The sequence below is a fragment of the Trifolium pratense genome, linkage group LG4 (genome assembly GCF_020283565.1).
Source record: "Trifolium pratense cultivar HEN17-A07 linkage group LG4, ARS_RC_1.1, whole genome shotgun sequence".
Taxonomy (NCBI): domain Eukaryota; kingdom Viridiplantae; phylum Streptophyta; class Magnoliopsida; order Fabales; family Fabaceae; genus Trifolium; species Trifolium pratense.
The window spans coordinates 36,082,847-36,108,104 of NC_060062.1; the positions used below are offsets into that span (position 1 = coordinate 36,082,847).

At 31.1% G+C, this 25,258-nt stretch overlaps 3 protein-coding genes across 3 annotated transcripts; 1 reads left to right on the forward strand and 2 right to left on the reverse strand.

Moving 5' to 3' along the window:
* Positions 1–9,446: 9,446 nt before the first annotated feature.
* On the reverse strand, positions 9,447–11,072 carry LOC123920693 (glutathione S-transferase U25-like). Its single transcript, XM_045972989.1, has 2 exons — positions 10,752–11,072; positions 9,447–9,791 (listed from the first exon to the last, which is right to left on the reverse strand). Exons 1-2 carry the CDS (start codon positions 11,070–11,072, stop codon positions 9,447–9,449), a joined length of 666 nt encoding a protein of 221 aa, XP_045828945.1.
* A 1,462-nt stretch (positions 11,073–12,534) lies between these two features.
* On the reverse strand, positions 12,535–18,058 carry LOC123920695 (autophagy protein 5). Its single transcript, XM_045972990.1, has 8 exons — positions 17,877–18,058; positions 17,531–17,655; positions 16,666–16,732; positions 16,332–16,421; positions 15,645–15,732; positions 14,381–14,524; positions 13,703–13,834; positions 12,535–12,953 (listed from the first exon to the last, which is right to left on the reverse strand). Exons 1-8 carry the CDS (start codon positions 17,976–17,978, stop codon positions 12,646–12,648), a joined length of 1,056 nt encoding a protein of 351 aa, XP_045828946.1. The 5' UTR covers positions 17,979–18,058; the 3' UTR covers positions 12,535–12,645.
* Positions 18,059–20,350: 2,292 nt separating this feature from the next.
* Positions 20,351–22,322, forward strand: LOC123920696 (protein ALTERED XYLOGLUCAN 9). Its single transcript, XM_045972991.1, has one exon. It carries the CDS (start codon positions 20,711–20,713, stop codon positions 21,851–21,853), a length of 1,143 nt encoding a protein of 380 aa, XP_045828947.1. The 5' UTR covers positions 20,351–20,710; the 3' UTR covers positions 21,854–22,322.
* The last annotated feature ends 2,936 nt before the right edge of the window (positions 22,323–25,258 follow it).

The following is a 25,258-nucleotide window of genomic DNA, read 5'->3' on the forward strand; positions in this document are numbered from 1 at the left end:
TTTCTTATGGTAACCCTGTTCAACATGTAGCAAGAAGTATTGATGGCTTCAGCCCAAAAATATTTTTCAACATTTGATTCATTTATCATAGTTCTTGCCATCTCTTGTAAAGTTCTATTTTTCCTTTCAACAACTCCATTTTGTTGAGGAGTTCTTGGACAAGAAAAATTATGAGATATACCATTATTGTTTAGGAATGATTCAAAGTGAGAGTTTTCAAATTCTCCTCCATGATCACTTCTTATAGAGACAATATTGGTACCTTTCTCATTTTGAACTTGTAAACAGAATGTTTTAAAAGCTTCAAAAGATTCATCTTTATGTTTTAAAAATAACACCCAAGTGAACCTTGAAAAGTCATCAACTATGACAAAACCATAATTTTTGCCACCAAGACTAGTAGTTTTGACAGGTCCAAATAAATCTATATGAAGTAGTTCAAGAGGTCTTTTTGTTGAAACAAAATCTTTTGGTTTAAAACTACTTTTAACTTGTTTACCCTTTGCACAAGATTCACACACTTTATCTAGGTCAAAACTAATATCAGGTAAGCCTCTAACTAGATCAAGTTTAGAGAGTTTTGACATAGTCTTCATACTTATATGTCCAGCCCTTTTATGCCAAATCCATTTGTCTTTTTCAAGAGAAACAAAGCAGGATTCAGTAGGCAGTTCATCTAAGTATATGACATATACATTCTTTATTCTTGATCCATAGAAAAGAGTTTTGTCAGATTGTTTTATTTCACATGTATGAGATCTAAAAATAACTTCAAGACCATTGTCACATAATTGATTAATGCTAATTAAGTTATGTTTAAGTCCTTCTACATAGTGAACATTTTCAATTTTTGCAGAATTATTCTTACCAATAGTACCTTTACCTTTTATACTTGCTTTTTCATTGTTTCCAAAGGTAACTGTTCCTCCTTCCTTTTTGTCAAATGAAAGAAAGATTTGTCTATCTCCTGTCATATGTCTTGAGCAACCACTGTCCAAGTACCAAGACTTTTTCTTCATTGCTAGATGACATTCCTGTATTTGAATTTAATAAATTCTTAGGTACCCATAATTTTTTGGGTCCTTGAAGGTTAGTACTCTTATAAGGCATCTTCTTATATTGATAAGATGATCTCTTATAAGGAGGTTTTGAATAAAAATTCCTTTTCAGATTGTTCTGAGAATGTTCTGATCTATAGAGAGATTTCTTTTTAAAACAAAATGGTTCAAGATGTCCATCCTTGTGACAAAATGAGCATTTATATTTTTGAAATCTTTTTTCTTTATGAGGAACAAAAACATTTTCAATTAGTTTCTTATTTTGAAAAGGTTTGTATCCCAATCCAGTTCTACTATATGAATTAACTTGTGATCCCAATATATTTTCAAAAGTTTCTGTGGTACTGACAAACTTTGTTAAATCTTTTTCAAGTTTAGACACTTTTTGTTTTAACATGATATTCTCTTTTTGAATCATAGAACATTCTTTTATTTTATGATTGTCTCTAAGTTCTTTAATTTGCTTAGAAAGTCCATCATGTGCAAGTTGCATATTTTTGATTATCTCTTTCATTATATCATTATCAGATTTATATTCATCTCTTTCTTTAGTTAACTTAGTGACTTCATCTCTAAGTTGACCATTTTTAGAATTTAGAATTTGAGAGTCATATAAAAGATTATCAAAGAGATGTTCAGTTTTTTGACAAGATGAGCAAGGATCTAGAGTTACCTCTTCAATGTTTGCATTTGTCATGAGACATACATTAGCTTCTTGTTCTTCTTCTGCTTCTTGTATTTCATCCAACTCATCCCAGGTTGCCATCATGGATTTGTAAGGAGAGTTCTTTTGTTTAGGACATTCATTCTTGTAGTGTCCAAATTGGTTGCATCCATAGCATTGTATTTTGCTGATATCCACTTATGGTTTAGATCCATTTCTTCTTGGTGGAAAGTTCTTCTTAATCTGATTTCTTCTCATCATTAGCTTTTGTATCCTTCTGGATAAAAATGCTAACTCTTCTTCATCATCTTCTTGAAGAAACTTGTTGTCTTCCTCCACTGCTTCTTTGTTCTTAGAACGTTCTTTAGTCTGTGAGTCTAATGCAATCATCTTGTTTTTCATAGGTTTGTCTTCCTGGAGAATGGACTCATGAGCTTTTAAAGATCCAATGAGATCTTCTAATTTAACCTCAGTGAGATCTTTTGACTCTGTGATTGTTGTTACTATGTGTCTCCAACTCTTTGGTAAACATCTAAGCACTTTTCTCACTCTTTCATGTATAGAGAATTTCTTCCCTAATGAGTTAAGTTCATTTATGATAATTGTGAATCTTCCATACATCTGATCAATTGATTCATCTTCCTTCATTTCAAATAGCTCAAATTTTCTAACACCAATGTCAATTCTTGTTTCCTTGACACGACTTGTTCCTTCATGGTGAGTTTGGAGTGTTGTCCACATTTCTTTGGCCGTTTTGCATTCCATGATCCTGTCATATTCTTCCCTACACAAAGCACTTTTAATAAATAATTGAGCTTTAGTGTTTAGAAGTACCCTATCTGCTTCTTGAGTTGTCATTTCATCTTTTGTCTTTGGAGTAGTAGAGTCTTTTACTAATGGAGTATAATCACCAACTTCAATCACTGTCCACATGTGCGTATCTTGTGATCTAAGAAATAGTTCAATCTTGTCTTTCCAATAGTAGTAGTCATCTCCTTCAAATAGTGGTGGCCTATGTGAAGATCCTCCCTCTGATATAAACTTTGCGCTTTTATTCATTACTTCCTTCCTGAATCTTTTCCTCTAGCACTTGTTAGATGCTCAACCTTAGAGGCAGAGCTCTGATGCCAATTGAAGTAGCAAAGTTTTCACAAGAAAGGGGGGTTTGAATTGTGAACCTTTAAAAATTGTCCTTTTAAAAATTAGATATCAAAACATAAGTTAGAATGATCTCAGAATAAATAGTATAAGTTAGGAGAATGATCTTAGAACGATCTCTGAGCTGCAAACAAAACAATAAGTGATTTGTGTGTGTTTGTGTTTGCATAAAATTAATATGAGTTTAAGGGAGAGAAGAGACACAATAATTTTATCCTGGTTCACCCCTTAATAGTATGGGCTACTCCAGTCCCCACGCTCCTGTGAGATTGTCCACTAAGAGATTCTACCGATCTCAAGATACACTTCTTCTTTGATCTAATCCAAGATCACAATCTTCCAAGCTTCACTTGCTTGATCTACCTAAGTCTTTCCTAGACTTTATGAGGTGTCACTCAATCAATAGTTACGTATTGAATTGAGCCAATTTTTACAATTTTGATAATGGTTTGGATCTAAAGCTTTCTCACTCAAACTAAGTTGAAAAGCTAGTTACAATAAAATCTCTCTTTGTTCACTCAAAATGGATACTGATCCTAGTATGATAATTACAAAATATGGAGTGAAAGAGATCTTTAAAGAAGAGCTTGAAAACTTGTATCACAAAGACAAGTAGATTGATTGTTGTAGATTAAACTCTTGCTCCTCAATGTTGCCAAAGCCTTCCTTTTATAGTTGAACCTTGAGTCTTCAGTTCCTTGGTCCCAAAGGAAGTTTTCCAACGGCTAGTTGATTCAAAATAGACAGCTCATGCTGAATTGTTGAGTGGATAAGCTCAGACTGTTCTTTCTCAGAACGTTCTCCCTGTTGTTCTTCATATATTCAAACAAAAGAGCCATAATGACAGCTTGCAATGGGCTGTGGATAGTTGTTCTTTGCTTCCTCACCAAGTATATCCGTTATAGACCATTTAGGCACGTTTTGGCCAGCTGTAGATGAGCTTGCAACTTCAAAAGCAAAGGACAGTCATTCTCAGCATCATTCTGAGAGTGTTCTCCAATCTGGGCGAATTTTACACTTGATCTTCAAATGGAGAATGATGTAGAACTGTGACCAGCTGTAATGTGAAGGGAATGCAGCTGTGATGTCCTTGCATAACTATTCACTTGTCCTTTCCATGTACTTCCTTTTCTTGATTAAAAATTAATCTCTTGGAGAATGTTCATTAAATAATGACATTGAAGGTACATGACAACTATTGGTTGAATGTGTGTTGTCTCATCCTTATTGGTCTATGTAATTCTTGTCCAAATACTCTTGATACACCTGATGAGATGATGCCTTGAGAAATTATCATGTTGCACATGCTTGATTATTAACTTTGTCCAAAGAGGAAAGTTACTTTTCTTCCAATTATTCCTTGCCTTAATTGTTCATGAACTGTTGTGATCTTGTGAGTTAAAACCAAGATAAAGTGCTTCTTTGTCTTGTATATGGTTGACTTAATGAAATAAGTGCTTTTGCATTTATTCTTGTTCATGAGGAGAATGTTGCAATTAAACTAGAGATCATTCTCAGACTGATCCTGAAGCTTCTCTTTTTGCCAAAACATAATGAATATCATTGATATTAGAAGCTTAATTGTTCCTGACTAATTAAAACACTCAAGAGCACTTGTTAGATAACAATGAGATCAGAATTACATTTAAAATATAATTAAGATGTTTGTTATCTTTAAAACATCAAATTGGGATTTTGCATTTTGCCTCAACAGCGACGTGGCTGCTGCTGATTGGTCCGGTGGATTTTTATGATTTTTATCCTTTGAACTCAATTATCTCATTGCAAATTAATTTTTTATTTTTTTATTTTTTTACCAAAATTCGTAATTTTTTTTTCTCTACAAATAGAGACTTGGTTCATTTCATTTGAACACAGAAAAAAAACTAAATTTTTCACTATCTTAATCTATTATTATCTTTCTAATTAGTCTTTCTTTTGAAGTTTTAATCTTTTTTTAGTGAAATGGATCCCAACAATTCTTCTATACGTTATTTGTGTGTTGTTTCGTATTTTAAGTTAATTTGCATCGTATTAATTACGTAACTTGTGTGTTGTATTGCATTTTAAGTTAATTTGTATCGTACTAATTACGTTATTTGTGTGATGTATTGCATTTTAAATTAACAAAATAAAAAAAATATTTAAATAAATTTTGTTAAGTGTATTATTTTAATTTAATTTTAATCGATAATTATAATTTTATTTAATCATAAAAACAAAAATTAAAATTTAAATAAGAATATGAAATAGAAAGTGGTGGGGTAGAGAAAGTAGTGGGGTAGGGTGTTGAATAGAAAAACCATTGGAGAGGGTAAAAGTTGAATGTGTATTGAATGATTAGGTGGAAGAAAGAGAAAATGATGTGGAGTGAAAAAGTGGGTGTTGAAGGTGTTTTGGTGTTGAAACCATTGTATATAGTCTTAGGGGATTTGGTTTAGTTGTCTCTCTTGGAGTGTTTTTTGTCTCTGGGTTGGATTCTCTCTTCCTTTAGTAGTTGGCTGCAATGGGTAGTTCATGTATTTAAAAAAAAAAAAATTACATTACATTATACAAAAAAAAATATAACAAAAAAAATTTTAATATTTAAAAAGTGAAATACATTTTTTTTACTAAAAAAAAGTGAAATACATAAATTCTATAAAAATTATACAATATTTATCTTCTTAATGTGAATGTGAATGTGATTTTCATTAATTAATATTAGAGCTGTCAAAGGGGCCGGCCTGGAGGGGCCCGGTCAAATAAAGGGGCCGGCCCAGCCCGGCCCGTTAACTTCATGGCCCGGCCCGATAAGCAAAAGCCTACGTGGCTCGATGGGCCGGCCCACTAATTTTCATAGTATTTTTTTAAAAAAAAACCATATTATACTAAATTTATGTTATATTTCTCAACTAAATCTTCAATAAGGTAATTCGTATCCCTATATTTTCTCACATAATCTCCCAAACAACAATATCTTCCTCTTTATCCTCATCAAACAAACAAACAAATCTCTAACAAATAATCTCATTCTAATCCAATAAGTTTTTTGTCATATTATTATTATTACTATAAAAAAAATTCCAAGTTTTATATCTTTCATTCATCCATTTTAATTTAAGTAAAAAAAAACAAAAATATAAAAGAATATAAAATAAATACAATAAAAAGATAATAGGCTTAAAATAACCATATTCCAAGTTTTATATCCTTCGTTGTAATTGCACAAAAAAAAAATTAAAAAATATATAAAAAAATGATATGCTTAAAAATAAGAAAAAAACATATTATAGATAGGAACAAAACAAAAATAATAATAACAAAACAACAAAAATAATTTAAAAAATTATATATGAATTTATGCATAAAAATATGACCAAAATATATCAATAAAAAGATTATACAATTTTTTTAAATAATTTTTTAAATTTTTTAAGGGGCCGGCCCAAAAACCTGTGGGCCGGCTCATGAAAAAACCTAACTCGATAAGATCCGGCCTGATAAGACCCAGCCCCTTTTTATGAAGTCCGACTTGTATAAAACGATAAGACTAATGGATCAGCCCGATAACCCGACACTTTTTGACAACTCTAATTAATATGCATGCATTGATCCTATGCTTCTTTCTTGTTCTTTCTTGGATTCTTTTGGTCATCCACGTGGCAATATGAATAACTGTTATTCGAAAGAAGTTAGCTAGGATCTGACATTGAATAACGTGAGAAAAATCGTAACAAACAAACTAAGCTTAATTTTATGGCGGCAGTTCATAACTAAACAAACGGTCCCTTTCACATTCCATTTCTAGACATTTATTCTCCATGCTTTATTTAATGGATCATTGTTCTTTTTTCTTTTCATGTGGATGATATTATCAGTCAGAACTTTAAATTTATGATATGTTTATATGAGTCTAGTAAGCTTAGTTCAGTCGGCTGGAATATTGTATTAGTATACAAGTAGTGGGTTGATGTTTGAATCCCAATCATTCACTTATTAATATTAAAGGTGAAATTTTTAGTCATTAAACTATTTGACAAAAAAAACATAGTTCTTATACTTCGACTATATTTATGTCTTACTGTATTTTGCAACGAAATTTTTAGTATCTTCGTATACCTATACACACCCAAAAAACGAATTTGACTTTCATATTAGGAAATATATATTTGATAAAAATAACATTATCTAAGTAAAAAAAAAAAGGGAAAAAGAACAACTATATCATGTTGTAGTTTTTCCACTTAATTACAAAGGATGGCACATGTAGAAACAACTAACCAAAGTTAGAAAGTGTATAGGACCCATGTGGGACCAGCTTTTGCCACGTGAACTGATGAAGTCATGCATCCACGTGGCAGGATCAATTGTTTGTGACTTATTTCATGCTTTACCCAATATCAATATGGATGTCAAATTCTCTCACCCTCCTCATCATGCTTTCCCTTTCATGAATCCATCTTTTTGTGCTTTTCTCCTTTATGAGTTTATGCTTCCTTCCTTTTGCTTTTTCCTTCCTAATCTTCTTTCTCATATGATATAAGTGTGACCAATGTTAAATTGTAAGTTCCTTCAAATTATATACACTATCGATTTTTTTTTAAGAAATATATACACTATTGTTGTAAAATTATTTTACATTTACATTCAATAATATATTGATACGTTATATTGTATTTAAAAAAATAACATATCATATTTATTAAATGATATGATAATACATACTAAATGTACGTGTAAAATAATTTTACACTGATGTTATATAGAGATTAAACTCATATAAATATACAATATACAATTTACTGCAATATATACATTCACTTATTTATGAAATAAGTAATTATATAACTAAAAGTTGGTAAAAATAATTTTACACTGATGTTATATAGAGATTAAACTCATATAAATATACAATATACAATTTACTGCAATATATACATTCACTTATTTATGAAAGTGTCTCTTAATGAGTAATTATATAACTAAAAGTTGGTAAAAATACACCTTAAGGTATATTTTTTTTTTTTTGTAAGGAAGCTAAAAAAAGGAAAAAGAAACTAAAAAGAATGATTATTCATGGAGGAAGAAAGTTCTCATTGCGTCATATCTAAGAATATCACGAATGTCTTCTGGAGAAGAAGCATAAATCAAAAAATCGACATCTGAGGAGGCTCAAAGTTTAGCGAAAAAATCTGCACATTGATTCCCCTTAAGGTCTATGTTGTTAAAATACTCTACCTAAAAATAAATAGATGTAAGAAAATGATTCAAAAACATTTATTATAATACATCCATTAATATTTTTGAATGTGTGTTTTAGCAAGTTGTAACTAAAAAGTGTGGTTAGTCAAAAAAAAAACTAAAAAGTGTGGTTAAATACACTTTAAGATGCATGTTATTATTAGTCAAAATAAAAGATGCATGTTATTAAAAACACAACTTCATAAATATTAATTGGTGTATTCTTTTTTTGGTACCATTTTTAGTAGAAATACACTCATTAATTGGTGTATTCTAGCATAAGAGGATGGTTGATGTCTGCAGCACCTCCTAACTTGTAGTTGTATATAGGAATATATTACTAGAAAAATATTATGTGAACATAAAAGTAACAAATTAACAAAAATACGAAGCATGTACTATTTGATTTTTTTTAATAATTTTTTGAGTTGTCCCGATGCATAGAGTAGTTGAGCTACGGTGGATGTGAATTTTCTACATTCAAAAATCTTACATTCACCTACATTTAGTTTAATTTTAATTAAGGTCAATTTTATCATTAACACTTACCATAATATTTTTGTTTTTACTATATTACACTAGTACGAAGTTTTTATCGTCATTTAACCGTGATTAATCTCTGTATGATGACACATAAGGTAAACTCTTCCCTTTCAATCGAATTTTTTCATCTCATAAAAATATATGTTAAACATCGCATCATTCTATAAAAAACATCGTGAAAGGGCCTCGGCCATAAGTCAATACATTTTTTTGGTTTACGATGGAACTGATGAATGATGATCTAACCTAAGATATCTAGTATACTACTCAAATTCTTTACGACTAGACCAAACCTAATAGTTTTAAGTCGATACTTAATCTTCGATGAACTAAGATTCATTTGAAAGGTTTATCTATGCAAATAGATATTCTTTAATTTCATATGCATCATATTTTGTAGTGAGTTGAGTGTCCTTGCTTAGGAGTGAAACTCTTTCAAACCTTTATTTACAAGAGTAAAAGGAACAACATATTACAAAATTCAAACACTAAAATATGATTGGTAAGTTGGCATACCCATTATAGTTGAAAAGCAATACAAATCCCATAGGTGATTCTTATTTAATCTTTTAAAAGCCAAAGCAACAACTTCTAATACATTTTTAGTAATAATAAAAAATAAAAATAAAACAAGCATCATTCACTTCTATGAAGCATATTATGCATGTTGTTACATTATGTCTGAATTGGCGGTGAATCGTCAAAATAATAGTGACACTCAAATTTCATTTTTCGTTAAAATTATAGTTGTTCACCGTGATTTTACTAATCTCACCGTCAATTTAAACATACACTTAATTTCATTCAAGTCCAGACATCTTCCTGAAATGTAGGACAAACTGGTAAACCTTTTCGGGGTCAGGAAGAACTTTTTTCACAGATTCTCTTTCCAAGGACCTTTTAATCCAAGCAGAGATTTTTGGGGAATGATCTTCAACTTTGAAACCACCAAGCTTTTCATATGCTAAAAACCATGCAGAATGTGGAATGGCTATGATGTCAACATAGCCAAAGGTATCACCACCAAAGTAGTCTTTCTCTCCAAGAGCTTCTTCAAGATGCTTTAAAACTTCAAGGAAGTCCCTTGTTCCTACTTCTCTCTCTTCTCCATTGTTAGCCCAAATGTTCCTCCCATTGTCAAATACCTTTCATACATGTCACCATATTCAAAATCATATATATATATATGTATAAATGATGAATCTTTACAACATTTTAATCTATAGCTATGGACAGAGATTTTGAAGTATTGTACACTTTGGCTTTTGAAATTAACAAAATTTTAAATGAATTCTAAAATTGATCTCCTTTTTTTCACATTAGTCCTTTTAAAGACAATTTCAAGCCTCCAAAAAATTTCGGAGATCAAATTAATTGACCTAAAAGGGCTAATGTGATTGTATAGTTTCAATTTCGATAATCATTTTAAAATTTCATAATTTTACAACCAAATTTTCTGATACATATAATTTTAAGACGAAATTGATGATAAACTCCATCTTTTTTATATAGATAAGAGTGATCACCGACGTAAATTTGGTTTCATTCAATACGGGTGATAATTTTATACATTGCAATGATTAGAATTTCTAAATTGTAGGATGCATGTAAACTTTTAAGAACTTAATTATTATATACTGATTAGTGTTAACAAAAAGGTCTTACGCGCATATTGACTATAAAATTTGTGTTGAAATTTTTTACATAGATGTCCATGAAATCAGTAAGATATGTTTGAATTGAGGTATAAGATGAAATAAAGTAGGATAAAATAAGATAACATCCATTTTTAATCTATAAGTTATATAACTTTATATATATATATATATATATATATATATATATATATATATATATATATATATATATATATATATATATATATATATATATTTTGATTTTTGGCTTTCACCACCAGTTTAATCTGATTCGGGGATCAGTTCTGACATCAAGTGATTTCAGTCCCCTCCCGATCATAGTTGTGGGAGATATATTTTGATTTTACTCAAAAGAGTGGAACCAAAAAAAATGAAAGTTCAACTTCTATTCTTTTATATATCAAAATTCAAAACTCAAAAACTACTTAACAATAGTGCAACACTAACCTTTTTGTCAATGAAATCAGCCCAAAATCTAGCTTGTGCACGTTCATATGCATTAGCTGGAAGCAATGAGTTTTGAGGCCAAACTTCATCAATATAGTTAACAATGATAGCAGATTCAATGACAGGTTTGCCATTGTGCAAGAAAACAGGCACCTTTTGGTGAATAGGATTTGAAATCAAAAGAAGCTCACTCTTTTTTCCAAATAAATCCTCTTCATTATCAATATGTTTAACATTTTTTTCTTCCAAAGCAATTTTCACTCTACCACAAAATGGACTGGCCCAAAAGTCCAAAAGTACAACACTGTCTCCCTTTGACATGTTAACAATATAATATTTTTGGAGACTCTTACTCTTTATTTTCTTTACTACTTGTGAGTGATGACTTGTAATTAATGGTGAGAGATATTGAAATTTATAGGGCAATTTATTTATTTTATTTTATTTTTAGAATATGATGTTTACTATGTGTTCTTTGTATTTTCCATCAAAATTGATGTTACTACTACATTGTTGTAAGTGTTAATATCTATATGTTTTGGTATGGACGTGGGATTAGAGGAGCATATGGACAGTATCAAATTGCCGGCAAAAGGTTCTATGTATTTTTGTTTCATTTATTGGCGATATATACAAACTAGGTATCCAAGAGAAGTATAATTTAATCTTCTGGTTACAATTTATGTTCATTCTATTCTATTAAATTTTAAGTGAAACCAACATAGTAGTTGGAACCGAAAGAGTTGGCAACACGACTCTTCTCTCAAAAATAATTCGAGTTCGATTTCTAAAGTCGCTCATTTAGGAGGTAGTTCAGATTAAAAGAAAAAAGATATTTCTCTACCGACTCGAGTATTAGTCTTATATATAGTAGACCAAAAAATCCAAATCTTGGGATACCTAAACTGTCTATTGAGGGTCAAATATCATAATTACGGTAGGTTGAAAGAAACAATAAAGTGAAAAATAGAAATTGATTAAATTATTCTACATAGTAATCATTGGCTCATTGTTCTTTCCCTTTCTCCTTTGTATGGTAGGTTTTGTTTGCTTGCATGGAGAGGATATGACAAAAAAAAACTTTCCCCGTACGGAAACATTTGGACGGAAGGAAAGATAGACTATCAATTTTTTTTTTGTTAAGTTGTTTAATGACTATAAATTTATCTTTTGAGATAAATAAATGGGATATCCTGAATTTGAATCTCAATCCCTACATATAAAATATAATATTCCTACTACCAATTAAATCATGTTCACGTTGACAAAATTATATTCGATTATAGGTTAAAATCTAATATTAACGTTATTATGTTTTGTTTGTTGTTGATTTTTACTTTACACTGACGTTGTAATTTCTTGTTACTATGTTACATTCATGTTAAGATACTTTTCTCTATCGTGGTAGGGTGACCAAAGAAATTCTCTTTTAAATTAAGGGAAAAGTTAATCATTTTTCAAAAGCCATCTAACATTTTGATTATATGCCATTTACTCATTTTGAATGAAAATTAATTGAAGCATATTATTCAAAAACAATTGAAGCATGATGCTGGAGAGCATCATACATACACCTAGATATATTTGGTCTATAAACTAATTGACTAGCACATCACAATTTTTAATGTGAAATTATTTATTTAGAAAACAATTACCATGAATCAGTATTTCCCTTCAACCAATATTTTTACATGAAAAAATTAGTGTGCCGTTGATTGAATTTTTGGAAATTATATCATCTCTTAACATAAATTACACTTTATTGTGTAAAATTAAAAATGAATTGGGAAATCAATATAATATGAAACCATTCTATACATCTATATACAAAAGAATTGCATCTTGTGTTTTTCAGTGAAATAGAATCGAAAGGCTAAAATAGTAAAATTTATCCCTACTGCAAAGCATTGGCCTCTGAAACTTTCAAGCAAACACACATGTGAAGGAAATACTCAGGATTCATTAAGTTGTTAACCACCCAAGAAAAAGGTACTTCTAAACTCGGTTCTATTCCTTGAATGCGCACGCACTTGATTTCTGCAATCTCGACTGTGTGGCTAGATGACTCGGGATCACATGAATTTTCTCCCTCTTCCCCTGCACTTTGGTTTATGCTTGCATCTCCTTCATTACCAAAAGAACTTTCCGGAAAGTACTCGGGCAGAAGTCTCTTAACCGCATCGTTTAAGCTAAAGTATTTGCCTGCATGCAACATATATAACACACTTAATAAACAGCGTAACTATGATAAGAGTTATAGGATAGTGGCAACTCAACTATTCCATGTTTACCACTATGTGCATGTGAAGTATACAACAACAACAACAACAAAAATCAGAAACTTTATATCAATAATACGTGCGTCGTGTAGTAGGAATGTTAACTATAGCACAAGATTGTCAATTGCAGATCGTGGAAAATACCAGATTCTTCAAATTCTGCTACACAGCAGAGCTATTGCGCCACTATTTGACAACGTTTTGTAATAAATACCGTATTAAGGAACAACATCGATTTGTTCAAATTTTTGTGACGTTATAGCGCTATTAGAACTGTTACTTAACAACACTTGCTATAGTCGCACTGTAGTGGATGCTTCAATGGCAAATAGATTATCAAAATCGCAAACAAAGGCATGTGGTGATTTTTACGTTAATTAGCTAAGGATGATAGTATCATATGACACGAAGACTTCACTACACACACATATTCTCCATTTCTCCTCATGTAATCAGAATCCCTTTCTCTAAAGTAAGGATAGCTTCTCTGAGAAAAAACCTTCAAGCTATATCTATTATTTGGACTGCATCCATTGGCTCTCATGCAACATTAAGAATCTGGTGGATTATCACCATCTATGCATCTTGAGATAAAAGAAAGAACATAAGACAAACATGGAAGACATTCAATTTAAAATCTCTATGGATGATTTTCTATAAGACACGACTTACCATCTTCCTTATGAATCTCTACGGGTCGATTGATATATGATACTTTGTCCCAATTATCAATCACTGGAGCATCTTCAAAATCATCAAAATCTTCGTTGACAGTCCACAAATATAAACGAACAGGAATTCTACCTAACAAGATAGTAGATGTAAAAAAAAATTCAGTTTAATATGGATGGAGTAAAGGTGTGCCTGCATGAAACCAATTCAAGTCACGTGATTTTAAAGTTTGACATCTCGTGATTTTAAAGTTGTATGTAAATCCAAGACTAGATGTTGTTCTTATTGCTTAAGATCCTAGAGTAAAATATAAATGATCCATTTTGTGAATTCTTCAAAACGTAAAATTGGACGTCTTATTATAATGTAGTTGCCACTAGTAAGAGTCATTGTGAAACCTAAATAAGTCATAAAGCCTAAATTCTATAAAATGCCAACCTTAAAATACCAACATATAGTCTACACAGTATTGGAAATTATATTACACAAAAAAGTTTGTATAGTGAGAGAACCAATCTCAAAAAACTTATTGGAAGTTCTTTTTTTTTTTTTTTTGACAAAAACTTATTGGAAGTTCTAGATTTCAAAAGTTGGGGAAAACACGAAGCGGTCCATAAAAGAAAGGTAAGCGGGAAAAAAAAGGCAAATTAGCTGAAAAAACAAGTTCATGTTGCTCACTTGTCTTCACTTGTCCAACAGCTTCAGCATCCCCAGTACTTTGTTGAGATTTAGTCGAGGCTGAATCGACATTTTCTGTATATTCATCTTCAAAAGTTTCCAGCTTAAGCTTAGATGACACCCGGCTATAAGATTCCAAATTACCTGTCATGCAAATGAGGGTCGACCATGAGAAGTGAGCAACAAATTTATTCTCCGTAAATTACCAACAGCAGATATAGCCGATGTGTTTTACAGATTTCTTTTGTTAAATTACTATATTTTGCTGAACTTATCTTTTCTGGCAAATAGTGGGAAATGTATGTTAACCGTGTCACTTTTAATAACTTTTGGTGCCTACGAAGCTGTGATGCTCATGAATAGTTGCGAATATTACACATAGATATAGAGAAATTTTCTTCATTATGAAAGCGAAAGCAAAATCAAAAGAAGCTCACTCTTATTTCCAAATAAATCCTCTTCATTATCAATATATTTCACACTTTTCTCTTCCAAAGCAATTTTCAAAATAGCACAAAATGGGCTGGCCCAAAAGTCCAAAAGTACAACAGTCTCCCTTTGAAATGTTAACAGTATAATTGTTTGGAGACTCATACTCTTTATTTTCTTTACTACTTGTGAGTGATGACTTGTAATTAATTGTGAGAGAAATTGAAATTTATAGGAGAATTTATTTTGGTTTTTTTTTTTTTTAGAATATGATGTTTGCTATGTGTTCTTTGTATTATCTTCAAAATTGGTGTTACTACTACATTGTTGTAAATGTCAATATCTATATCCTTTGGTATGGACGTGGGATTAGAGGAGCATATGCGGACATTACCAAAAATTGCCGGCAAAAGGCTCTATGTATTTTTGTTTCATTTCAATTGGCGATATATACAAACTATGTATCACAAGAGAAGTATAATTTAATCTTCTAGTTACAATTTATATTCATTCTATTAAATTAATTTTAAGTGAAACCAACATAGTAGTTGGAACCGGAAGAGTTGGCAACATCACTCTTCTCTCAAAATAAAATTCGAGTTCGATTTCTAGAGTCGCTCATTTAGGAGGTAGTTCAGTCCTAATAAAAAAATCAGATGTTCCACTACTAACCAAGAGTTTAATGATATTCTACTTAATGAAATCAACAAAAAATCCTATCTTTATCCTACACGCATAAACAGGATTTTTTTTTCATTGTAGAATATGAACAGAAAAACAAAATAAAAACATAGGAAGCATATAGGCATTAATAACAAGCAAGAAGTAATCATACCATTCAAAACGGAGCCCCAGAGATCCGCCTGATCAGTTTGAGACATGTTCATGATATTCTTGCAATTCCCAGTTATTACATATGCAGCCTACCGTAAAAATTAAAATCCAGTTAGGCTCAGTGAAAATAAGAACATTAAGCATCTCACATATATTGCCATCGAAATGACATTACAAATTTTATTGGAAGTTTCTTTCAATATTTGTAAACAATATTTAAGCTGATAGTGGACTAAAAACATATTTTAACAAAAGGTCAAAAGCTAATCTTAAAAAGCAAAAGGAGAAAACAGTTCTACATAGATTTTAACAAAACCACGATTGGAGTAATAATAAATGTGTGCAAGTGCAATATTGCAATGTATTCAGAAAAACACTAACTCTAACCTCAACAAAGCATTTCAAAGCAAGGTTGTTCAACAACTACAACATTAACCAAGTTCCACTAATGTTATCCATCTAAAACCATAACCCTAGCTACTGACATCATAATTTTCTTACTATCCTTTTCTTATACTATATTTACTAATGACCCTTGTAAAAGACTAAAGTGAAATATGTCTAAAGAATCATATATGCAGTTACTATCAAATTCTATTTTGTCATACATAGGCATGAGGTATCATTTTATTAATCAAACACGTACATCATAAACACGCTCAGAGAAATAAGAGATCACACAACTGACCTCTTTCAGTGAGTTAATAAAACTCCACTTTACACTGTCTTCGCCTTCACATGGAAGCAGTAAATTACTTGGATATCCTCTAAAGTGTACCTACAAATCAGAAAGTACATAGATTGAATATAGCTGTGCATTGGAAAGATAGCTTCATCATGCCATTAAATGTTTGTAGTGAATTAAACAAGATAAAATTTTAATTGAAGTTTTCTTCAATCCCAAATTCATTAAAGACTTCATTTATTTTTGTCATTATAAAAAACTTCATTTACATCAATCAATGTGGTGCTAAATCAAATTAACTAAAGAAGAAAATCAACATAAAATTTAAAGATCTTACTGTTAAATTCCATGGCCTTTCTGGCTCCATGCATAAAAGATCAAAAAGAACTCCAGTTGGTATATACCTGTACAAGCCATGGCAAAAAAAAGTTTCCAAGATTAAAATTTTATTTTCCATGACATATACTATGCTTGCTGCTGAAGAGTGCAGACATGTTTCTTGTTGAGAAAATAAATAGTTACTGCAATGTAACAATTGAGAAACAATGACAATGTAGCACAACAACGATAAAATGCTTTAAACATCAATGAATGGGGAAATTAAAGGGTAAGCAAATCAATACTATCATCGGTGAAAGTTTATTCTAGAGTAAATATCAAAATTGGCCCTTGTAGGACTCTATCAGTCTAATCTCTCGCTCTAAGGGATTGTATAAGTCTGCTGTTATTTGCAGGGACTAGATAACATTAAGCTGGTAATATCGAGAGGACGAATTTGAAACTAAGTAAATAATGTCAAAGATGCATTTGATAACAGATTCATAATGACGGACGAACTTTGATTAACATTTTGCAATATTGATAATTTAGGAGACTAGGTTGATTCACCCCTACATTTTCAAGAACCAATTTGAGTATTACTCTTCATTCTAATATATCTGATCTTAGGACAATGCCCTATCTCTACACCAATTAAACACTATGTAGCACTGACACTTCTGACCGAAGACATACTCACACTTCTGACCGAAGACATGTCCTGGTGTCCAACATGTGTCGATGTCTGACACCGACACATTGATTACATTGAATTATGTCATTTTTCTCAAAATTTCATCGGTGTTGACAGGTGTTGACATGTCCGGTGTCCGTGCTTTATAGATTAAACATAAATACAATAGAAAAAAACTACAAAATAGTACCACTTGAGAGGCAATCCTTTGTACTCAAACCAAATAGTGTCAACTCCAGGAGGAAGTGTAGCACTGAAGTGAGGCTTCAACAGAGAAATCAACAAAGGCAAGTACCCTATCCTAGGTGCCAAAACCTAAAACCACAAACAAAATGTGAAAACAACAATCAACAATCAATAATAGATAAATAATGGGAAAATATGAAAATTGCAGCATGTGAACTGATTAACTAAAAAGGTAAGATTTTTAAGGTTTAAATGAAAAACCCATGATGTAAAAATTTAAAATTGAAGTGGTAAACAAGAAAATATGGTGAAAAAATGAAAAAAGAGGAAAAGGGTGTGTTGGTTCATACGAGAGCGGGTGGAGGGGGAGGAAGAGTGGTGACTTCAGATTCATGAAGATGAATCTGAAGAGGAATTGCCCCTTTCCATACGTATTTCTGCGCTTCACTCATCGCTTCTTCTTCTTCAAAGATCTCTTTCTCTCTCTCTCTGCAGTCCTTTGATCAACTTCAACTTTTACTTCAACCCTTCTTTTTTTCTTTTTGCTGTTTTTATTTATTTGTGTTATTATTTTAATACATTTAAATTTATTTTAATTTTAATTCATACTCATCTTGCTTTTATTTTTGGTACATGGACGAAAATTGTAAAGTTATCATAGACTTATACACTCGTGTGAAAGAGTTGGATTTCGAACCCGGTCATGATATTCGATCAAAAAATTTCAGCATTTTATTTTGCCCTTATGGACATACTCATCTTGCTAATTGCTATGTTGATTTATTTTTTTGCCTATATATGAAATGACAAATATAATTGAAACTCGTCTCTAACTAATGATTCTAGTCTAGATTTAAATAAGATGGAGTGTTCAGTTTAGTAATATTAAGAGGGTTTTGCTAACAAGTGTCTTGGGCATTCTTTAAGCATTCAATTTAAATAAATTATTTATTTAAAAAATAAAATATTTTAATTTTCAATGTGTTAATTTCACACATTTCCATAAAAACTTACTATTTAAGGTGTTTAAAGAGTGTCACAGAACATTCATTAGCATTTCTCATATTAATATTAATAATATTACAAGTTGATGCGAGACTTATGAATGGTGTTAACTTGTGCCTTTAAGACCATCTCCAATGGTGTAGTACCTATTAGGTACTCATGGTACTTATTAGGTACTACCATTGGAGCACAACACATTTTAGTACCAAATATGTACCACTTCTCAAATAAGCACCCTCTCTCATAGTACTTAATAGAATTTGTGGGACCCATTTATAAATATGTAGAGTTATTGATGAAATGTGTAGTTATTTGTGAGACCGGTTTAGAATTTTTTAAGAGGTGCTGGGTTGGAGAGATTGAGTACTTATTAGGTACTATTATTAAAAAATTATAAATGAGTGATGTGTACATGCGGGACCCACTTAAGTACCCAAAATTGGATTTCTCCATTGTGGATGCTCTAGGGCACATGTTAAGCTACCTAAAAATAGAAATATAACATTTAATGATACAAAGAATTTAATGTTTAGAAAATTGAATACACCACAAGTTCAATAAATTGTTTACAAATTTATCTTCTTAACATGTGCTCTAAGGGCACAAGTTAACATTATCCTTAAACAAAAATTGTTAATTTGGGGATTAATTTAAAATCTAAAAATATAGTAAATTTTGATTTTGGTCTCAAAAAATAAAAATTAGACTGCTATCTGACTCTATAATTCGTTAGTCACTTTGGTTCATGACAATAAAAATTACTATTAACTTTTCAAAAAAGATGATGCGACACCGGGGACTAAAATGAATAATAATATTATTCTTCTTCATCTTCTTATTCTTCCATCTTCATCATCACCAATCTTCAAGAAAACCGTAAAGAAATAAAAAAACTTAAGTGTGAAATGAACCGAAGTACCGAACTAAAATTAACCAAACCAATTTTAGTAGTTCATGAACCGAACATATAATTCAATTATTGTTCTCTAACTAGAACTCAACCGCAGTTACCCAAATTAAACTGTTAAAAATTGAACTGTGATATCTTGATTACATAACAACTTATAAGAGAAATGGAATTTGTAACTTCTAATTTTTTTAAATCATAATGAATTAAGGGAAATAATATTCATTATTTTAATGAAATGGTTTAAGTTGTCGAATTTATAATCTCACAAATCAAAAAAATATTTTAGTGTTAAACAAACTCTTGGTACAATAAATGAGCTCTAATTTTTTTATTTATTTTCTCTAAGTTTTTTCATAAAAAAAAAATGGTTTTGAGTCTTTTTGACCCCAAATCACCTCTTGTACATCTCTTTTCATTTGCTTTAATCTAAATAAATGATTTTCACATAGATTATATTTTTGTTTTTTATGTGATTTTGTGCAACATTATTTGATATCTCATCTTGGTGCGATATTTGTTAGCTTTCCTGTCTTGTTGCGATATCCGTTTGATTGAATCGACAGATAACTTCGATCAACTACCGATTCATTATCTTGACAAATTTATAATAATAAATAAAAAATTATTTATTTGCATAACCTAAAAAATAAATGAATCCAAATGGACTCTTATTATTTAAGTCTAAAATTAAGATTAAAATTATATATTAAAAAAAAACCCACTAGGTTTGGCCTAGTAATAATAAGAAGTTTGGATAATATGCTATGAGCTACGACTTCGATCCTCAGTTTATTGTAAACAAACAAAATAAATAAATAACCTTAAAAAAAACTCAACAAATGTTTGGAATTACCGAATTAGACAAAAAAAATATAAAAGAAAAATTTAAAAAAAAAAAAAAACAGATGCAAAATGACACACAACATTGAAAATCATAGGTCACCGGTTTTTGATTCGAATTGGCGTTTGTGTTGTGTTGTACTCCACCATTGTAAGTAAACAATTCTTCATTCTTACATCAATTCCATTCTCTCCCATTTCCCTTTTTCAATTCATTCTCTTGTTATCACGTTTCCATCACCAACTTTTCCCCCAATTCTTTTTACCTTCATTCACAATCCATTCAAATAAAACACCCCACCAACTTTCACTACACCCCTTTTTCTGGGGTATTGAAAAGTTTCAATTTTTCTTCAGATCTCACCTTTTTTAACCATAAACAACACTACCCACAAAAACCCATTTCTGATTTATGTAAATTTTTCAACAATGTTTGGTGCTGTTCAATTTGGTTTATTTGCAGCTTGTGTTGTTTTGTTTGTTCCAATGGGTATGGCTGGTTGGCATTTGAGTCGTAACAAGGTTCTTTTTTTCAGTGGTGCACTTTTCATTACTCTTGCAGTTGGTGTTCATCTTACTCCTTATTTTCCTTCTGTTACTGATTTTATTACTTCTGTTAAATCTTCATCTTCTGTTGTTGTTGTTGATAATAATAATGATCATGATGTTGTTGTTGTTGAAGATCGTGAGACTTGTGTTTCTTTACTTCATGAGATTACTTGGGAGGTTATGCCAAGTAAGGTTTTTGATCCTTTGTTGAATAATAATTCTTTGAATTATCAAAAGTTTTGGTCTTGGAGTAGATTAGATTCTGTTGATTTATGTGAGTTTCAGAAGCTTAAGAGAAATGACGTTTTGGATTTGCTTAATGGGTCTTGGGTTATGGTTGCTGGGGATTCACAAGCTAGGATTTTTACACTTTCTTTGTTGAGTTTGGTTTTGGATTCCAAGCGGGTTGAATCTGTTAAGAGTTTTTTGTTTAAAAGACATAGTGATTATCATATTGTTGTTGATGAGATGGATTTGAAATTGGATTTTATTTGGGCACCTTATCCTAATAATTTGACTGATTTAGCTACGAAGTTTAAGCGGAAACATTTGTATCCGGATGTTTTGGTGATGGGTTCTGGCTTATGGCATATGCTTCATGTTACAAATGCTTCTGATTATGGTGCTTTGTTGAGGTTGTTAAGGAATTCTGTGACATCAATGTTGCCTGTTTCGCCGAAATTTGGCAACGATGGGCCTGTGATGGGTTCTGTTTCTTCGGTTAGGTCTCCGCATTTGTTTTGGTTAGGTATGCCGACTTTGATAAACTCTATGTTGAATACACAAGAGAAGAGAGTGAAGATGAATGATGTAGTGCAAGGTGAGTATGATAGGGAGGTTCGGAAAAGTAGTATATTGAGGGAATTCGGTGGTCCGTTTCAACTACTTGATATAGGGTCCTTGAGTTTGAATTGTGGAATCAAATGTACAGACGATGGTATGCATTATGATAGTGCTGTTTATGAAGCTGAACTTCATATTATGTTCAATGCATTGCTTATAGAATCACATCAAAAGCTTTAAAGTATACTATGTTAGTGTTTGGAAACAGAAATTTCTGTAGTTGCACTGTGGGTTAAACCAGAAGCTATGCCGTAGAGGATTGGCCGGTAGCGAGGTGAGATCTCAACAAACGCAGAAGTAAATATCCGCTATGTGGTATTGATTCCTTCTTCAAAATGCTTGGCTCCCTCTATGCTAAGGGATATATACACGGTAGGATACACGCAACGATTTTGAATTTTATAAATTGAGTAGTTCTTCAACCATAGCTTGCAAATTTTTGCTAGGTTGGTTAAGGGTTTTACATTCAAATTCAATTAGTTTTAGAGTGATTTTTATAGCAAGTCTTAGCACATTTGAAATTCTTTTGTATTGTTCCAATGTATGCTAACAGCTCATGTATTAGTCACAAAAGTTGAAAACTCAAATTTCTGTACAAACAGTTGATACATGCTTTTAACCACACAATTTAATTGGGATTCATTTCTAATTTCTTTATGTGAATATCCTTTAGGCTAACTTGAATGTATTGCATGATGATTTCTGTTTATTAGTTTCTTTTTTCGTCTCATCTTTGTGTTGTGTTATGGTAGAGCAGATTGATTAATTGCTGAGATCAAACTTGAAAACCATAACCATTGTTGGCTTTCTTTAATTTGTTAATATACAATCAGTAAAAAGCTGTTTTGTGTTGTATTTTTATAAATGAAATGTTGTTGACATGAGTAGAAAGTAGAAACATTTTGGGGCTTATTGCTAGGTATACATCATTCTAATATGATGTCATTAGGTTGAATGTTAGGATACAGAATGATGGTGAATTAGAGTAGTTAAGGGTTGTTATAGAAGTTAGTTAGTTGAGGTCGTCATAGAGCTACTTGTATAAATAGGAGAACACAATGTAGCGTTGATTATTATTAAATATTGTTAAACATTGTGAATAGAGTAGTAACTCTGTTGTGAAAGGGGACACCCTTTGAAGGAGAGATTTCTCTCCTATTCTTTCCTATTTCTTAATAAAAGTGTTCTCTCTTAGGAATCCAATTCTTGGGTTCCTAACATTGAATCACTTCACCTCTTTTTTCTCTATATGTATGCTTACGGATTGATGAATATTTTGTCAAAAAAATGAATGATCATTCATTCGAAGTTTTGACGAAACATTCATTATTTCAGTTATACTTCAACATTTAGAGAAATGTATGCTTACAGATTGATGAATGTTTTGTCAAAACTCTAAATGTATGCTGACTAATTTATAAAGGTTTGCAATTTGAAGTATGAACGAAATAAACGTTTATCAGTTGGATTAATTTGGATTTCAATCCCAGTCCGTTTAGTCCACAGACCTAAAATAGCGGCCTACCTGAATACCCAACTCTAGTGTAGTTACTACTTACTATAGCAGAATTGCATATTGTTCCCTCTTCGTTATCTACGGTAATTTACTTTAGAGATCTTTTAGCTATAACATAGCATGAAGATATTGCAATACTAAATGTACTCCATGTATCCAAGTATGTTGAGAGAGTAGCATTTCATTAGACTTATTAGCCAGTTTAACATATTCGTAATGGAGAAAAATATTGTCTATAAGCTCTCTTCTAACATAAATACAAGGCTTAGTAAGAGAAAATTTTGAGCTTATAGCTTATAAGCTCATATGACCAAAAGAGATTTGTTTGGTACTTTCTCCGTCCCTAATTATTAAGACAGTTTTGGAACATTTGCTTGTCCCTGGCTAAATGTAAGACCCTCTCCAAATTTTCAGATACATTTATTACTCTTTTTTCAATATTATACCACTAACTAATATTAACAATTTGTGTTGGAATATGAAAAGTCAACATTGAATACATTTGGCGTTAAAATCATTCAATTAGTTATGAAGTTGGACTTCATAGTTCATGTTATGTTCAAATGTTCAATGCATTGCTTATAGAATCTCATCAGAAATTTTGAAGTATACTATGTTAGTGTTTGGAAACAAAATTTTCTACAGTTGCACTGTGCGTTAAACCAGAACCAACGCCTTAGAGTGTTGGCTGAAAGCGCGGTGATATGTCAACAAACGCAGGATTAAACATCCGCTGTGTAGCATTGATTCCTTCTTTGAAATTTTTGGCTCCCTCTATGCTAAGGGATATATACACGGTATGATACGCTAAACGATTTTAAATTTTATAAACTGAGTAGTTCTTCAATCATAGGCATAGCTTGCAAATTTTTGCTAGGTTGGTTAAGGGTGTCACATTCAAATTAGTTTTAGAGTGATTTTTTTATAGTAAACTCATTTAAAATTCTTTGGTTTTCTTCTTTTATGCTAATTCAAATGTAGTTGCACATTTGTATGATAACTTCTGTTTATTAGTTTCTTTTTTGGCTCATCTTCATGTTGTGTTAATGGTGGAGCAGATTGATTAATTGTTGAGATCAAACCTTGAAACCATTGTTTGCTTTATTGGACGAGTTAATATTCAATGAAAAGCTGTTTTGTGTTGTTTTTTTAGAAATGTCATTAGATTGAATCAATTCACCCCTTTTGTCTCTAAATGTATGCTTACAGATTGATGAATGTTTAGTCAAAACTCCCGAAAATGAATTATGATACTTTCGGAGTTCTTCTGACATAACATTCATTATTTTGTTCATACTTCAACATTTAGAGAATTGTTTGCTTACCGATCGATGAATGTCAATTGATAAAGGTTTGCATTTTGAAGTATGAACGAAATAAACGTTTATTATCATATGGATTAATTTGGATTTCAATCCCAGTCTGTTCAGCCCACGTGCTTAAAATAGCGACCTACTTGTATACCCAGCTTTAGTGTAGTTACTAGTAAATTACATAATCTAGACAAATTTACTATAATCATTGAGCAATAACATTGTATGAAGAGATGTCAGTATCGATTGTAGTCTATGTAACCAAGAAAGGTGAGTGAGTAGCATGTCATTAGACTGATAGCCAGTTTGTCTGGAGAAAAATGCATTCTTTAAGCTCTTCTAAGACTGCTTATTGTTGCTCAATCAGCTTATATCATTGGTGTTTTTATTTGCATTTTCATTTCCTTAATAGTAATCCTAGAATGTTGTAAGGAAACTGATTTTATTTGTTTCTTATTTTGTTTGATGTGTTCTTATGTGACTCGTGTATCATAGATTCGTATCGATGCTAAAAAATTCCTTTTGAGTATGCCCGTTGATTGGTTTCAATGTCTCTTCGGTTAGAAGTTGTGGATAGTATTAATATAAATGTTCTATGCTATTTTCTGGAATGTTGATACCAAAAATCAACATGTCCTCTCAACTCAAATAACTAAATGTGAGTTAAACCAGAAAAAATAGTATAAGCTGCGGAATTATATACATTGCTGAATTATTTACTTTCTTGTTTGAAAGGAGCTTAAAAGATGCAGAAAG